This window comes from Salvia hispanica, chromosome 5 (genome assembly GCF_023119035.1).
Source record: "Salvia hispanica cultivar TCC Black 2014 chromosome 5, UniMelb_Shisp_WGS_1.0, whole genome shotgun sequence".
Classification (NCBI taxonomy): domain Eukaryota; kingdom Viridiplantae; phylum Streptophyta; class Magnoliopsida; order Lamiales; family Lamiaceae; genus Salvia; species Salvia hispanica.
In genome coordinates this window covers 18,559,518-18,577,700 of record NC_062969.1, presented here as the reverse complement: position 1 = coordinate 18,577,700, position 18,183 = coordinate 18,559,518, and the positions used below count along the sequence as shown (strand labels likewise).

At 35.7% G+C, this 18,183-nt stretch overlaps 1 protein-coding gene and 1 long non-coding RNA gene across 5 annotated transcripts; both read left to right on the top strand.

Annotated features, from left to right (window-relative positions):
- The first annotated feature begins 1,060 nt into the window (after window positions 1-1,060).
- On the top strand, window positions 1,061-3,450 carry LOC125187809. Of its 2 annotated transcripts, none has more exons than XR_007170669.1 (3): window positions 1,061-1,197; window positions 2,002-2,090; window positions 3,259-3,450. It is a non-coding gene; the product is annotated as an uncharacterized LOC125187809 (long non-coding RNA). The 2 variants fall into 2 exon arrangements; XR_007170670.1 differs by having other exon boundaries at window positions 1,070-1,197; window positions 1,998-2,090.
- Window positions 3,451-13,866: 10,416 nt separating this feature from the next.
- LOC125187242 (mechanosensitive ion channel protein 10-like) lies at window positions 13,867-17,115 on the top strand. Of its 3 annotated transcripts, XM_048083798.1 has the most exons (7): window positions 13,867-14,015; window positions 14,123-15,453; window positions 15,541-15,664; window positions 15,741-16,034; window positions 16,111-16,316; window positions 16,459-16,549; window positions 16,712-16,860. In XM_048083798.1, the coding sequence occupies exons 2-7, from the start codon at window positions 14,129-14,131 to the stop codon at window positions 16,724-16,726; spliced, it is 2,055 nt and encodes a 684-aa protein (XP_047939755.1). In that variant the 5' UTR covers window positions 13,867-14,015; window positions 14,123-14,128; the 3' UTR covers window positions 16,727-16,860. The 3 variants fall into 3 exon arrangements, with proteins under 3 accessions (XP_047939755.1, XP_047939754.1, XP_047939753.1); XM_048083797.1 differs by lacking the exon at window positions 16,459-16,549 and having other exon boundaries at window positions 14,148-15,453; window positions 16,712-17,115; XM_048083796.1 differs by lacking the exon at window positions 16,459-16,549 and having other exon boundaries at window positions 16,712-17,115.
- Window positions 17,116-18,183: the final 1,068 nt, after the last annotated feature.

Sequence of the window (18,183 nt, the reverse complement as noted above, 5' to 3'; positions counted from 1 at the left end):
CTCGATCAATCATGAGTTTCCTTTTCGGGAAGAGAAATATCTTGGAATAATTATTTATTTCAGTTCGTGGTTTCTCATCTCTTTTTTTTTTAAAGGGGAGGAGGTGTGTGGGGAGAAATGACTAAAAGATATGTATGCATATTTATATGATCAGAAATTCATGATCTTGACTAGAAGATTTGTGGTTATTTTTCACTTTATTTAGTGCAGGGTGCTGTTTTTTAGATATTGAATTAGATATGTAATTAAGGTTCTGAATCACTGAGAGTTGAGGTCATGATCTTTGTAACACCCCGAAAAAAAATAAAAATGACCTTAGTCGGAAATTGATTTTCCAATTAGGAAACCGGAGAATCAGGACTCTTGTCGAATAATTCGATTTTGAAAATAGTGGTAACTAATAATATGATTAAAATGTTATGAGAGTGAAGATTTTGAAATAGTACATGAATTAGAAAGAGTGGAAATGATATTAGAAACTAGTATAAAAATTATTTGTAAGATGTTTTCGCATATTAATTCGAAATCGGGAAGGAAATAAATTGAAATATTAAAAGTGTATGATTAGAAGTGTTTAAGTGAAAATTTAGTGTTAAAAAAATAATATAAGGTTGGAAATGGAGAGATTAGAACAAATATATTAAGAAGTGTAAAACTTGTATATCAGGTTTTCGGTGATTGTTTCGACGACGAAAATTGCCAAATTAATTAAAATAATGAATGAGGGGTTTTGTAGCATTATAATTAAGTATTATAAGTATAATTTGAATAAGATTGAGAAACAAATTAGGATTTATACAATGTTCGTGTAGAAAATTCGATAGAAGGCCATTTTGGTCTTTTCACATGAATTAAATCAATTCTTTCTCTTTATTTGAAAAGTGCCGATTTTTACCCATCAACTTGGAATGAAATGGCTGCAAATTTGATCTTAAATATTAGAGAGCAGTCTAGAGATAAGTCTTTACAAAAGGGTGTATTTGAATGTTGCCAAGTGTCTCATTTTTTTTAGCCATGAAAAATATTAATATTGGGAGACTAACTTAAAAACATGAGATATCATATTTCTTCCTCATTTTTTCTTCTCTACCAAAATGTCGACAACCCCTCTTCCTCCCTCCATAACCACTTTCTTCACAAAATTCCATCTTTATTGATGAGTTGATGAAGCAATTGCATGATTGGATTATTTTGGAGGTAGATCTACCTTTCTATCCCAATTTTGAAGCATATATTTTGGTATTTCAATTAGTTTGAGATGTTTAATTTTCAGACCTCATGACTTAGGGCAATTGATTGATTTGATTCTTTGAACTAACGTTGAATACGTAACATTTAGCCGTATTTGATTATAGTTTAAGCTTTGCTTGGAATAGATTGAGCATTTATTTGTGAAATGCCATAGAGGACAAAACCCTAGGTTAGGGATGTTGGGATTTTATTATCAGTTTGTTGGAAATGGTTTGGGAATGTGATATAACATGTTTCTCTTCATTAGTTTGAAGTGGATTAAGTCCTCTGGTTTTCAGTCTCATGTTCCGAATTCTTTAGCACGTTTCGAACTGTCAAAACATTGATTTACCAATTTTAAAAATAAAATGGGTCTAGAGGTTGCCTGATTTTTATGGAAAATTTAAGAGTTCATTTACTATATGTATAAATTGTTGGGTAAATGTTGCCAGAAACTGTTCGATTTTGGTAGTCTGGGGTGAAAGGAGAATATCTCTCGAACCATTAGGAATTTTCAACTGAATCTTGTTGCTTTGTAATCTAGACTTCCTGGGGTATTTGAAAATATTGTTTTACACCTCTGGAGCCTTTTGAATGAATACAGCACGTTAATGAGAAATCAGTCCAGTGCAGGTCATATATTAGAAGTTAAATGATGAATCATGAAATTACTTTACATTTTGGATATCAAATGAGGATAAAGGAAAGGATTTAGTTTATAGTAGTATCCTTTCCTTATAAACTAATGTGTGTTATCATGCTATGAGGTAGCTACACCCAAATCATAGCAAAGGAAAGGAAAAAGGATCGGCGAAAGAAGAAATGTCGAATGGAAAGGTTTGGACATAAACGTCATCCAGGTAGCATGCTCGACAATTAAAAAGCCTAATTCTCTTATGTGCTTTTATGTAATAATTAAATGTCCTTATGAGATTATATGTGACTTGTTAACTCGATGAATTATGATTAATTATGGAATAAGAAATTCAAGAAGCAAACTATGAGATTGTGATGAATTGTTGAATGTTTTGGTTATGAAAAATAAATAAAAGGGCAGAATATAAGTTTATGTTATGTCCCTACTTGGTCGATTACATTGAGTCATAAGGTAGCATATTCTCTAAGAGAAATTAATTCCTGAAATTAGTTTACACTATTTCATACATAATATTCTGTGCTAATCAGTGACACAATCTGTGATCTGTATATGTTATTTATGATGTGAATTATGTGAAATTTGGGTATGTGATGGTATGATGAGAGTGTTGGAATTTAATCTTCTCATTTGAGGTGATCTGGTATGATTAAAGTTGCTGATGTGTTATTTTAGAAAATATTGATAACATGTACTGAGATGGAAATGTTATACTTATACGCCCCGTGTTTGAGTATATTCTGTGGGTACAATTGGCATGCCATAGGACGGCAGCGCTGCATTATCTGCTATCCCTCGTCTTCTGGATAACCGAAGCGAGGATCGTCTGTGTCTCTGATCTCTATCTCTGATTTATCTGGTATCTGTCTGCACCCTAAATGGGTGGTCTGTGCGGAGTCCTCTCAAGGACAAAAATCCGCGTCTGCATATGATTCTGTTTCTGCTTCTGATCTGGTCCGCGTACCCTAGTCTGTCACTAAGCACTTAAAGGGGCTATATGTGTTTGATTATGTGAAAATGTTGGTGATCTACATACGTGTTAGTGTGTAAATAATAATTGGTGATATGCATTATACTTTGTATTCTATCTTATGTTGGTTTACGAAGTGATATATGATTATAAATCTGGTAAACTCCATGAGATAGAGATGATGACTGTTGATATGTTCTTGGATTGATTTTACTCATTGTTGGTTTCTGGGCATGTGTTGGTAATGGAGAATGCTTCCTAATTTATGTTAGAATTTAATAAGATGATAATAATATGATAGATGTGGGAATAATTGGTACATAAAATAATAATAAGAATTTTAAGTTGTATATTTTTTTGCTTGATGAGAAATTTTTTGGCTAAAGTGTTGAGTATGCTACAGGTTAGTCGGCATTGAAGAGTACCAGTTGATGTTTCTTCATGTCTGTCTCAACGCTGCATCCTTGGCGGGTCACTGAGCTCTATTAGTAATAGATCTTTCGAATGGTTAGCTGTAGCATGTTAATACTAATATTTTATACTAAGTTACTTCTGCTATAACCGTAAATGTTAAATAAATTTAAATATTTGGTTTTGAATGGTTTAGAAAATAAAAATTTTAATTGCCATACTTGAGGGTGACATTACCTATTCGTCCTGCAGACGCCGGGTAGGGGGTGTTACAATCTTGATCAGGAAGACAACTCTTGTTTCTTGATAAATTTGGGTTTGGGTTAGCTAAAAATTTTAATGATGGTATGTCATTAAGATAAATGAAGTTTATCACCAACGAATATTGTTTTCTAAGCTAATTAGTCGTCTATCCAATCCTGGTTAAAATCTGCTTGGAAGATGTAAGGAAGATAGAAATAGCTTTAATTTAATCCTCGGTTAAGGCCTCTAAAATGTGAGTTATAAGGCAGAGTAGAACACTTTCTACTAAAATAAAAAAAAATAGAAAGCCTGCCATTGATGCTTAGGGGGAAGTGACATACGCTATCAAGGACTAAAGGCAATAAGAATAACCAGTTGAGCCAAATTCTTTCGAACCAGATGAACCTGCCTCATTGTAAAGGCACCCCTTAGTTACACCCATTGAGCCTCAAATATAATCATCCCTTCTTTGGAATCTCTAAGGCTCCATATCATGTGAATAAGGGGACAGGCTAGGGTAACTCACCGCTGGGAATAGAAATTAGAGTGTGAAACATGAGAAGAACAAAAAGTTAGAAAGAAAATGGGCAGGAAATGTTGTAACCTGACCCTAAGAAAAATTAGAAAAGAAAAATTGTTAGAAAATGGGCAGGAAGAGTGTATAGCCTGACCCACAAACATAGAAGAAAATGGAGCAGAAGTGCAGAAAATTCGTCTACCTGGTCAAGGTTATAGAATGACGGAATGGCATGAAGATCCTCAATTACTTCAAGGGTAAAATGGTCAAATACCGACAAGAAGTTGCATTAGGGTTGACATTGAAGCCACTCTATAAATAGAAGCTTCCCACAATGAAGAAGTAGCGCTTAACGCTATCGTAGTTTAGGTAGGAAGCTCTCATAGGCGCTTAACGCCACTGCTATCTTAGCTTAGTTTAATGGTTTCGACGGGGGAATTGACGACTCCGACGTTGGATCCTTGTTTTCTTTACCACTTTTGAGATGATGTAGTTAGATCTTGAGTTCCATCAGAGGAATTGACGACTCCGCCGTTGGATCTCGACTTATTTTCAGTTTTATGAAGCTTCGGTGTTTATTTTCATGTTGATGATGCTATTTACTTACGTTTCTTGGATGCTTTTCGCAATTGGTAGCTTAGATGTTTAGATTCATGTTGTTTATATGATTTCCAGTAGTTTAGAGGTTGAGATTTAGTTGTTCACGTGCCCGATTTATGAGATTTGTTAGTTTAGGTGACAATTTGTGTTTATTCTGCTTTCTGCTTGACCCAGTAGCGTAGGTCTGGTAGTTCTAGCTTGAATTTCGTGTTTACATCTTGTTTTGAAGCATGCTCTGTTTTATTTCGTCAATGGTGTTGAAACTCTGTTTCATGCTCTGTTTTTACTTGGTTGTATGGAGAAGATGAAGTAGAAGTTAGTTAGAGAATCAGATCTGCTTTTTGCTTTTACAGCTTTTCTACCAGCCCCAGCCAGTTTAGGAAAAATGGTCCCCACTTGCTTTTGCATCTTTGTCTGCTTATTTTGGGAAAGTTTCAGCATGTTCCTTCAGTTACAGGTGTTCTAGTTAGTTTAACTTCAGTTTACAAGTTGCCTTGAGTTTGGTTGTCATGCAAGTGTTCGTACTTCTCCCGTCTCCTAGGTCAGGTAAATAGAGTCCAGTTTAATTCCGCCAGGTCAAGTAGATTAGAGTTTTAACCCACTCAATGAATGTGTGGCAACAGCCGACCCCTTTTCCAATTGTGTCATAGAAACAATCTCGAGTAGGTTCATGGTCCATGTGGTACGACCCTGCTCTTGCTGCTTATACTTAGTAATATGCGTTGCATTAGTGGGAAAATTATAAATCTTGTTGAAAGGAGGGACACGTGCATACGACACACGTGCAAAAACCCTCTCTTCAGAGGCTGTTCTAGTTCTGTCCCTAAGTTCACATGTCCTTCATTATTGTGCAATTCAGTATGAACTTAGAACCCATAGGACCCACACCTATATACACTATAACCTTGGCCCCATTACAACCTAATAAAAGACCTTAAGGAGTTAGCTTCTGTCAATAAAAATCTAGCATCAATGGTATTGAGTGACCGAGTGAATCCAACAGTTGGGAAGATAGAAGCTATCTTGACAAACGGACAAGCATGATTAGGTAGAAGAGGGGAGGGAAATGAATCTGAGATTGTAGACAATTGGATTGACCTTAAGCTTGTGGGGACAATTGCCAATAAACATAAACCAGTTCTATCCTCTCTGTTTGTTTTTCATTTAAGTGTCAATGTGTTTAGTTGCTTTTATGTTTTTCCTCCTTTTCTAGATTTTTAGGTTTTGTTCTTGGTTTTGCCGTTTTTCAATAAGAACTATGCATTGAAACTTGCCTCTTGTCTTTTTCTTTTCTTTCATACTTGAGAACAAATATGGGTTAAGTGTGAGCAGTTTGATAAGGCTCGTTTCATTCATGTGTTCCATAGTAAAACTGCACCTAAATCCGTGAATTTACGACCCTTTTTGAGTCAGGTGTGTGTGAAATTCGCCAGAAACTAGAGATCGCACAAATCTGGAGGACGAAGGCAATAATCAAGGAAAAGAGGAGAAAAAGACGGCAACAAGCTGATCAAGTCAATATTTTACTGGAGCCAGCCAGAGTTCTGCATTGGAAAGAAAGCGAGAGACCCCACCTAAGAGTGTGAAGGGAAGCATTGTCGTTTTGGAGAGGTGGTACCGTAGGGATCAGAGCCCTACGCCTCCCTATATAAAAGAGTCCAATAAACGAAGAGAATGGAGTTCCCCCATTCTTATTTTCTGTGTTGTAGTTTAGGGGGGTTCTCAACAGTCTTCTTAGAGTAGGTTAGAGTCTTAGCTCTCTTCCAGAGCTGAACGCAGAGCTCATTTCACTTCCTTATTCTCGATTTCTCCACACACGCACTTGGTTCCTGTTTTATTCGCTGCTAGTTCTTGTTTGGTGTTTGTTTCTCGCACAATTTTCCATTTCTGTTCTGTATTCCATCCCGAGAAGGGATGATGAGACAATTTACTACTTTCTTATTTGCGTTCCAACTTAGTTTCCATGTAATCGACTCTTTAATATTTTGATTTGAACTTCTGTTTTCATTTTCCAACTTTGTGTCATGTTTATGCTTGATGTTTTAGATCTTTTTTTTTTTGCTTCTATGTTTCGAGTCTTAGCTTAGATCTGTTTTGTTCTGTTTTATTCCGTTCAGATTTGATGTTTTATGTTTGAGTCATCTTCGTGTGTTTAGATCTAGGAGTTTATGTTTCGTTTTTGCATGAAAATGTCATAGTTCTTGTTTTTACGTAGTCGTAGCTTAGATCTTAGGAGTAGATTTAAGTTTTAAGTGTTTTCTGATGTTTCGTCTTCTTAACTTTCCAGATCTGTTTCATGTTCTATTTTCTATGTTGATTAGTTGAAGAAGATGAAGTTGTTAGAAAGTTTTTATTTTATAGTGCTTTATGTAGGGGACTGACAGTCCCGGTTTATTCTGTTTGTCTATTTATAATAATGTCAGTCTAGTTGATCAAGTAGTTTAGTTAAGTTGTTCAGTCCAGTTTATTTTTCAAGTCCAGTAGTTAAAATTTAACCCACCCCCTAGAAAGTGTGGAAGCAGCCAAGCAACCCATGCCGTGTCATGCAAACAAACCCTTACCAACGCCTCATCTCTGTGGGATCGATCCTTACTTCCCTATACTAATCAAATAGTATTAGTGGGTTAAGGTTTTGAAAGCACGCACTTTTGAGTTCCTCGTTTCATATCACTCGAGTCGGATATAAGCCGAGTTGATCAGCCTGAGCTTTTACCGGATCCACTCATCCGCGTTTTACGCAGGTAACCGGCAGAAATAGGCTGGCCTGATCAGGTCGACGGTCCAACTTGAACAGCCCACAACAATACACACACGTTTTGAAGAGAATGAATGAGAACACACAGAAGTCGCAACGTTTTAGAGAGCCAAGTTTGAACATTGTTTGGACTTGGTTAATATTCTGCGAATTGGAGCAGGCGCTTGATTGCGCCAATATGAAAGCACCCCGAGTCATTTATTTGGGTGGAGAAGATTCTTGTTCGGTGGAATTTGAAATTTTTCCAAGGTGGAGATTTGTTGAAGTTTGCCTAAAAACTTTGACAAATTGTCAAAATTTGTTATCCCACACTAGTGAGTCATAGGAAGTTTGGGGGAGTGGCTGCCTATAAAAGGAGAACTCCTCCCATTTTGTAAATGTACCTCAATATATTCTCTTCTCTATTTAAATATAAGTGGGCTCTGCAGAGGGTACTTGGAGACATAGGCAATTTAGCCGAACTCTGTTATCAAAGTTCTGGGTGTGTTCTTTCTTTATTATTTATTTTGTTCCGCATTTATTCCTGGGTTTTATTTTCTGTTGTGACATTGAATTCAATATTATTTGCGGGTTTAGTAATAGTGTCTTGTGCGGTTCTTTTGGGTGTTTTTATATTGTGATATATACACCGTGTTGATAAATTCTGCTAGGAGTCTGGTATTTAAGAGGGACATGTCCCCACCAGTTTTTCCAAAGAATTTATTTGGAGTAGTAATTTTATCGAGTAAACTCCATTGAGTTAACTCTAAAATTACTGAACGGTTCATTTCACTATTTGAGATTAAATTATCCGGTTTTCTCAACAAAATATAGTACTTCCTCCGTTCCCTCATAATTGAGTCATTTTTCCATTTCGGGAAGTTCCCTTATAGTTGAGTCAATTTCATACATAGTACAAACTTTTTTCTCTTTCTTACTTTATTCGCTTTTACTTTATTCTCTCTGTTTTATTCTTTCTACTTTTTTCTCTCTCTTACTTTTTTGTATATTTATTTAACACACTCAACATCCATTTTTTAAACTCTGTGCCGAAAAGTTTTGCCTCAACTATGAGGGAATGGAGGGAATAGTAGACATGTCATGGGAAATATCAAACAAAGTGCAAAGTTTGTGATATTATATACTCCCTCCGTCCCACAAAAGATGTCACACTTTCCTTTTTAGTTTGTCCAACAAAAGATGTCACATTTCCATTTTTGGAAAAAGTTCTCTCTCACATGAATATAAAATTAATATTTTCTCTCTCCAAACAAACACACGAAATAAAACCTCCTAAAATCCTATGTTGTCTCACAAGTGTGACATCTTTTGTCGGACGGAGGGAGTACCAATTTTAAAGTTTGTGAGAAATACCAAATTTTAGGCAAAGATTGTTATTTTAGGGACCAATTTCCCTATATAAAAATGGATCCCACATTCTAGTTTCTACTATCTTTTATTACCAACTTTTATTTATTTACATTTCTTAAAATTCATGTCAAACTCAAATAAGACTCCTAATGGCAGATGGAGTGAGTATAATATATTTAGAATTGGCCTAATTGGCTTTAAAATCACGAACTTTAATAAAAGTTCGGTTTTTCCCGTAAACTATAAATGTTGCGTAAAAAATCATGAACTTTACCGGGTTGTGTAAATTTCCTGTAAGACCAGACCCGGTATATTTCCGGCCAAAAGTTATCCTACGTGGTTGCCGGAGTTGTGACATGGCATACCGGCTGTCAATATACAAAACGGCGTCGTTTTTACACGCACAAAACGACATCGTTTTGTGTAGTTTATGTTAAAAATTTAAATTTAATCAATTAGGGTATATGATTCTTCTTCAATTTCTTCCTCCTATCTTGAAGTCCTATCTGCAATTCCTCCATCGCGATTCCTCCTCCTCCAGTTGCAATTCCTCCATCCCATCGCTATTCCTCCCCCTCCATCTGCAATTCTCCATCCCGTCCTCCTCCTCCAGCCGCAATTCCTCCATCACATCGCGATTTCGTGTTCAATCAAATAAGAGGTTAGATTTAATCGATTGTTAAATGTAAGGTTCGAAACCGATTGTTAGATTCCATAGCCCTCGCCGCCGTTGTCGTAGCTGTCGCCGTCGCCGCCATCACCGCTAAAGATGGGAGCACTTGAGCGCAGAAGATGGGTTTGCCAATTCTCGTTTGCGTTGTGTTTCAATTCAGTCAATTATGGGATTTAGGGATATGGGCATGTTAGGGTGCCACCACCTCTTAAAATAACACCATATCACCATTCCTAGCCAATCATTTGTACACGTGGACGAATAATAAGCTGCCATGTGGCAAAAAAAAGTTGAAAAACTCGGCCAACAATTTGTTGCTCTTATACAACAATTTTTCTTGTCCAGCAATATCCAACACGCTACACAACAATCTATATAATATTGCTGTATAAGTGGTGTCACGGTGTCGCTTTAAGAGGGGTTGTCATTTTAACACAAACCTTTAGGGATAAATATAATAAGTATAATAAGTAATGCTTTTGTTTATTAAAAAAAAATTCCATCTCATCAGCCAACTCATCGTCCACGTCAGCGTCAATATCGCCATCTTAGCCGGAATACCCGATACAGGAAATTAGCACACGGAAGCAAAGTTCATGATATTTACGCAACATTTATAGTTTACGGGAAAAACCAAACTTTTATGAAAGTTCATGATTTTTAAGGCAATTAGCCTTTTAGAATTTAACAATGAGTATTTTATATTAATTAATATAATTTATATTAAATTGATTTTTTGTTACCGTATTTAATTTAAGGTGTAAATTGCGTATTTTATCAATACAATTTATGAAAATAAGATAGAAGATAAATAAAATAAAGCAATGAAAAAGGTGAAAGTTAAAAAAATAATGAAAAAGAACTCTCATTCTCAGTACCTCTCATCATTTCCCAACAAAATAAAACAAAAAAAAGTAGGAGTATTTAGTATATAAATGGGAATTGATTTAGACGGAAAATTATTTACGGTATTTCCTTATTTTACAAGATGTGGATACAAATCCTAGCATTAATACATTTATTTATATTTATCTTATTTATCCATTGTTGAAAATTGAAATAATATACAAGAAGGATGTTGACTTCAACTTCAAAGGCCCACGAAGAAGAAAAAATAAACTTCAGAGTTAAAGAAGGCCGAGAACATACAAAAGTCTCAATTTTAAATTTTAATTGATCCAGCCCTTCATTAAGAAAATAAGAGTAGTAGTACATCATTTTTAATTTGCAAAATTCTTTTTGGAGCAGTTATAATTATTATGAAGATACGTATAAACTTAATTAGACACATCAATCTTATGAGATTAAAGTTTAAAAGGGAGCTATGAAGATGAAGTACACGTTTATAATAAAGCCAAATGTATAAAATATTAACGGTCGGCTGTATTTGGACATACGATTCATTTAAATTAAGGCACAAATGCAAAGCCGCCACCAATTCATATATATTTTAATTATTACCACAAAGTAAATAATTTGAGAAATGGGACTTTGTTGACCCTTGGACGTTACACCCATTATTTGTTTTCACACGCTGAATAACAAGTGTTAATTACTAATTAGACGACCATTATTCTTAAGACTAAGCTCTTCCTAATGATAATTAATGGAAAGCAAAGTCTGCTCAATTGTGATTTAGTGCATTAGATTAGGTGGGTCTTTTCCTTTTTTTGAAAATTTAGAGCTAGGATGAAGTTTAGAAATATAATCTCAATTACTATGGTTTATGGAAATGATGAATATCATTAATCTAAGTACGCGACTTGTACATAATTAGTGTTTTTTTTAACTAGGGTCATATTCTGATGCTTATAGCACCTTAATCCAAAATCAAGACCAAATCTTCACCCTTAAATTTTAAAATGAGCGAATGAGATTAAATCTTACGAATCTCAATAAATAGTAGACAAAATATCAACAAAAGGGTAATATCATCATTATGTTATCATATGATAATTTTCGTGAATGTTTTTTTGTATCAACATAGTGTATTACAAATATCAACAATATAACATAAGAATATCAACACTAGTACAAGAAAATATCAACACATATTTATTGAGATTTTTTGATATATTTGTTGATAAAAATTTGGTTATCAACATTTACGAAAACTAAAATAAAAAATATCAAATTTCATCATCCGAACGTCGTCGGAACATATGCAATTGAGATCTCGTTGGAATCCTTATAAAATTATCTTTAATTTGATACTACCTCTGTCCCTCGAAAATTTGATACAGTTTACTATTTCGGTCCGTCCCTCGAAAATTTGATACACTTTACTTTTACCATTTTTTGTAGTGGACCTCATATTCCACTAACTCATTCCTACTCACATTTTATTATAAAACTAATACTTTAAAAGTAAGACCCACACCCCATCAACTTTTTCAACTCACTTTCCATTACATTTCTTAAAACCCGTGTCGGGTCAAAGTGTAGCAAATTTTGGGAGACGGAGGTAGTATATTTTTTGCGAAAAAATAATTTAAATCGAGAGAGTTACGTAAATTTAAAAATTTTAAGATGATTTTAATGAGAGAGAATTGACATTAATACCCTCTAATTTTATTTATTAATTTTCTTAATTAAAAATATAATCTATGTGACATTATTTCAACTACTAGATCTTCTAATCTAGGCTATGATTTAGTCTTAGTTTGAGATTAATAATTAGTTAACAATTCATCAATCTCTTTTTAACGAACATATAATTTTATTATTACTAAGATTTTGTGACGACAACACAATTGAAAATTTGTGATGGTATGGAACATGCTTAAAAATACTTGTAGATCTATAAATGGATAAGAGATTCCTGATTTAAAATTATTCTTGAATCAGTAGAGATTATTGTTTGCGAATAATAGCCAATTTGCCATCAAGGCGCACATGGGCCTTGCAACTTTTTGTTCTTTTTCATGTTACCTTTTCTAATTAGGATCCTACTAATTTAATGAATTGTTTAATGACAATTGTATATTAATAATAGTGATGCTCCGCTTCTATATTATAAACTACAGTAATTGCTTTTGAACTTAAAAACACAGATATAAGAATATTTTGCCAAAATGGATCCGCCCATTTGTACTTCTTTGAATAGTCGTGTAATCAACGATTTTCTATGAACTTTTATAGCATCATACATGCATATAAATAATTTATTAGTATGTTCGTGTTTATTTTAAAAAAAAATAGGTATTTTGAGTTTTCTGCAATTGTTACTGTATCAATGTGAAAACGACCTTGCTTGTATTTAAATATGACATAGGAAAATGCTCTTTTAAATAATACTTTTAAACTAAATTAGTACGGACCTTGATAATTATAAAATGGCATATTGTAAGTAAAGTCAGAAGTAAAAAATTTCATGATATTGGATGAACTTTGTGTGAAGTGAAATGAAAGCACTATTATTGTAGGCGGTGCAGATTATATTTGTTATTATTTAAAGAAAGAAGTTTATGACCTGTAAATGATTTTTAACTTAAGAAGAAGGGAAATGATTTTTATTTTATAGTAGTATATATTGCAAGTGGGATATGTCGTTACTATATAGCAACTTGTAGTTGTATTGTTCCGCAAAAACAAAATATTTTAGTCACAGCTAACACATCATCGACGAGAACGACTTGCTTATTGTTTATTTCTTTTTTCCAGAAAGAGACTTAAACATAAAACATAAAACATAAAATTAGTAAGTTTAATATCTTAGCTATAAAATTCTATTCAAACAAATATTGTGCCACAATTCATACTCCTAAAGTTTGTGGGTTAAGGATGACCATGTATACTCCATCCGTCTGTTCGCATTTCTTTTTGGAACGTCTCCTCTAAAATGAGTTATTTCTCTTTTAGTAAAAATAAAATATCTTGGGTAATTTATTCTATTCAATTCTCTATTTTATTCTCTGTCCACTTAACTTTTTAAATAGTACTAATTACTACACTTTTTACTCTCTCCATTTCATTCAAGAACGACCACGTAATTACAAAATTTAGATAAATAGAAAAATACGTTACTTATTAGACAAACAGAAAAATATATTGAATATTTTAATAAAAAAATAAACTTTTATTAAATATGAAAACAGAATATCTCATTTTAAATTTAAAATGAGACAGATGAACTAGAAACCTTATTGTTTACCATATGCATGATTATACCACGTTTTATTTAAAAACAACAATTTGTAAAGTAATTGTTCTTTTTCTACATTTATGCTCTAGTATTACTAGGATTGAAAAAAAAGAAGAAGATAGCACAAATTAAACACAATAAACTAAAGCACATTGTAGGCAATAAAATCCTAAAGTGAAGATGGTTGATCAATTGGTCAACGTCAAATGCATACATCTATACTTGCAGAATGAAAACAGTGGTATTTTGTCTTGACGACTTTTCTAATATCCTAAAAAGTAGAATAAATAAACCAAAATCCAATCAAAGTCAGTAAAACTAAAATCATTTCTCTTCCCTTTATTGAATATATTGAAATGTCAATAATTTTGTGCTCAGCAGTCATCAACCAAATGAACAGCTACTCCAGTTGTTGCATCTCAGAATAAGTGGTATTCTGCGATCAAATAAGAATTTCAAATTAACCGGTAAGTTCGTTACCTTGCCTTGATAGATAAAATAAAATCCAAAGTCCTTATTTTCTTTGTATAGATAGTTTTGAATTTTGATCAAGATTCAATTTTTATTCTCTTAGCTTATAATGGAAAGTGAAATATCAGTGGGTGGAAAGGGCGGAAATTTAGATGTTGTTTTGGAGATTCACTCTCCCAAACCAGAAGCTGAAAATTCCAAAGACAATGGCGATTCCGAATCCGATATTCAGATGAAAATGAACTTATTCAACACCGCCGCCGCAGCTCCGGCTCCAGCTCCAGCGGCGGCTCAGCTGGTCATCCCAGCTCCATCTCCAGACTCGAAGGCGGACATGCGCCGAAGACCGGTCACACAATCGGCTTACTCGAAGCCGAAATCACGAATCGCCGAGCCGCCGTTCCCGAGCAGCTTGAAGCCAGCCGCCGCCAATTCCTCTCCTTCGCCAAAGCCCACTCCAAAAACATCCGCCCCCATCACGCCGCGGACGCCCCTTATGGCCTCGATGGACGACGATGATGATGACATTGACAACAACGATGACGACGTGTACAACACGGACATCCTCAAGCCCCAGGCCGCAAAGCGGAGCAGGAAGTGGAGGGCCATGCTCATTCTAGAATGGATTGCATTTGTGAGCATCACAACTCTGTTAATCCTGAGCAAAACGATAAGTAAGCTCGACAACGAGGTCCAGATATGGAGCTTGCAGCTCTGGAAGTGGTGCGTCCTTGTGCTGGTGATATTCTGCGGCCATCTCTTCACCGAGTGGGCGACCAACCTCCTCGTCTTCCTTATCGAGCGGAACTTCCTCCTCAAGAAGAAGGTGCTCTACTTCCTCTTCGCCCTCAAGAAGAGCGTGCGCATTGTCGTCTGGCTCGCCCTCATCCTCGTGGCGTGGGTGCTTCTCATCAACCGGGGGGTCAGGCGGACCAGAAGGGAATCCGACATCTTGAACAAGATCACCAGAGGGATTGTGTCCACTCTTGTGGGCGCAGTCATGTGGATGGTTAAGACAACGTTGGTTAAGATAGTCGCTTCCAATTTTCATGTCAAGACCTACTTTGATAGGATTCAGGAGTCGATTTTTCATCAGTACATACTTCAGGCGCTGTCGGGGAATCCCGTCTGGGATGGCGTGAGTGAGAGTTACAGGAGCAGCGGGCGGTTGAGTTTCAGGAAGGGGGTGCAGCAGAAAGGGGAGCAAGTGATTAATGTGGATAAACTGTACAAGATTAACAGGGAGAAGGTGTCTGCTTGGACTATGGGAGGGCTGATGAATGTGATAAGGAATTCCGACTCGCTTACCATGTCAGAGATTCTCGATGAGAGTGTCGAGGAAGGGGGAGGAGGCACGGTGATGATCACGACCGAGGTTGAGGCCAGGGCGGCTGCTAATGCCATATTCAAGAGAGTGGCCAAGCATGGACACAAGTGAGTTTGTCATCAATGTTTCCGTCTTCTTGTTTAATTTTCAACTTGAACCGTTGATGTTTATCTTTGCACTCTGTTGTGGATTAGATTCATTGAAGAAGACGACATCCTTCGTTACATGCCTAAGGAAGAAGTTGATAACGTTTTCCCACTGTTCGAAGGGGCTGCAGAATCAAGAAGGATCAAGAAATCGGCCTTTAGAAATTGGGTGGTGAGAACCCTGAATCAATTCAACTAGTAAGGCTATGTTCACGATATTTATGAATCCAAACTTGTATCTTACTCAGGTGAAGGCTCATAATGAGAGAAAATGCCTAGCCGTGTCTCTGAAAGACTCGAAAACAGCAATAGAGGAGCTAAACAAGATCGCTTCATGCTTTGTGCTGGTTGTGATTGTTATAGTCTGGATTCTTCTGATGGAGATTGCAACGACCTCCATTCTAGTCTTCATCTCGTCTCAGCTGTTGCTCGTAGTGTTCATGTTTGGAAACACGGCCAAAACATTGTTCGAAGCCATGATCTTCGTGTTTGTGGTGCACCCCTTTGACGTTGGTGATCGTTGTGTCATTGATGGCGTGCAGGTACACCCCTTTTTTTCTGCTCCCATCAAAACCTTTTCATCTGTCACCATTGTATAATTCATCAAGATTCCTGCAGATGTCTGTGGATGAAATGAATATCTTGACAACAATTTTTCTCAAAGGCAACAATGAAAAGGTGTACTATCCTAATGCAATCTTGGCTACAAAAGCAATCAGCAACTATAACCGGAGCCCAGAGATGATGGGTGATGCTGTCGAGTTTGCTGTCGATTTCACCACTTCGGTTGAGAGCTTAGCATCCTTGAGGGCTAAAATTAAAGGGTATGGTGCTTCTCAATATGTTATATACTTGTAGAATTGAAACTTAGAGAAGGTGTGGTATAGTATTAAACATAGAAATGAAGAATTACTTAAAACATATACTACTAAAAAACTCTTAGGAAGTACTATCTACATTTTGTAGGAAGCCTAGCAAGAAGCTTGATGTCCTGGCAACTGATAGTCATGGCAGGTTCACTAATGCTGTAACTTACGGACCCAATTCTTCTGCTAAGGTCCGTCTCGTGACATCAAATGCATCAAGTTATCCCTATTCCGACTCCCACACCCAACCTTAGTCTAAATTGTTTTGTATTGAATCTCATGAGTAAAAAATCTTGGTTCATTTTATTGGATGATATGAATGGTGCTTAGTGAATGATGGTTTTGATGAACAGATATTTGGAGAGTAAGCCTCAGCAGTGGAGCCCCCATCACAGTATGCAAGTGAAAGAGATTGTGGATGTGAACAAGATGATAATTGCTCTGTATGTAACTCATACAATAAATTTCCAGAATGTTGGAGAGGCGGGAAACCGGAGATCGGATCTTGTTGTCGAGCTTAAGAAGATTCTGGAGGAGCTTGGCATCAAATACCGTCTTCTGCCTCAGGAAGTGCAGATTAGCTATGTTTAATCAGCTATTACTGCAAGGTGATCCATTTTTTGTAAGAGTTAGAGATAGAGAGAAATGAGTTAGGTTTATTGTTCTGTGTAAATGCATCAACCACATGTACTATCAAGTTCATAATATTATTTATGAATTCTCAAGTTCAAATGCATTCATGGCTCATTCTCTTGAAGGGTCAACTGCCTATTTATGTTGAGGGAAACACCCCCAATTTGGGATTCTCTGCTTAGAAAATATAAAAAATTCGATATACTTACGTAAAACAAATGATTTAGTCAAGATACAAGTAAATGCCCACCTCAAGAAAATACTATCTTAGAACTTAATCCACATGTTTCTACGGCAAAACTAATGACAAAAAGGCTACTTACTTGAATTATATGGCAATATTGATTGAATTTTCCACCCTTGTAAATGATTAATACAAACTCTTAACTCAATAATTGTTATAGTGTAGGGACTGCCGATAAGTTTTTCGCTAGCTAAGTTGAGAAAACATAAATATTGGTCATTCTAATTAAATTTAATTGTAGTTCATTAATACTCACTCGGTCTCATTTTAGGAGTCACATTTGATTAGGACACGTGTTTTAAGAAATGTAAAAGAAAGTTAGTGAAAAAAATACTCCCTCCGTATCCCATTAGGAGTAGCACTTTGACCGGACACGAGTTTTAAGAAATGCAAAGAAAAGTTGGTTGAAAAAGTTAGTGGAATGTGGGACCCACTTTTTTATATTGGTTTTATAATAAAATGTGAGTGAAATGAGTTAGTGGAATGTGGGACCTACTTACCATTTATGGTAAAAATGAAGTGCTACTCTTAATTGGGGACGGGCCAAAATGGAAATTAGTAACTCTTATTCGGGGACGGATGGAGTATAATGGATGGTGGGTCCGATTTTTATATACTCTCTCTGTCTCATTCTAAGGGATACGTTATTCTTTTGGGATCTAAATGATTCATTTCGAAATGTAGAAATATCTCTCTCTCTCTCTCTCTTTTCCTTATCTTTTCTACTTTAAACAACACTATATAAAATCTCGTGCTGAATTTGCTCCACTTAAAGTGGGTCTAATGGAGTGAAAGGAGGTTATGGAATATTCTAACTAAAATGGTAGGACGGAGTGAGTATTTAATCAGTGCACCTATATTATGGAGTATCTCCAAAGGTACCGGAGCTGGAGCTTGTCTCCGAACTCCGAAGGAAATAGGGCCCTCGGCGAATATGCTTAAGTTGAT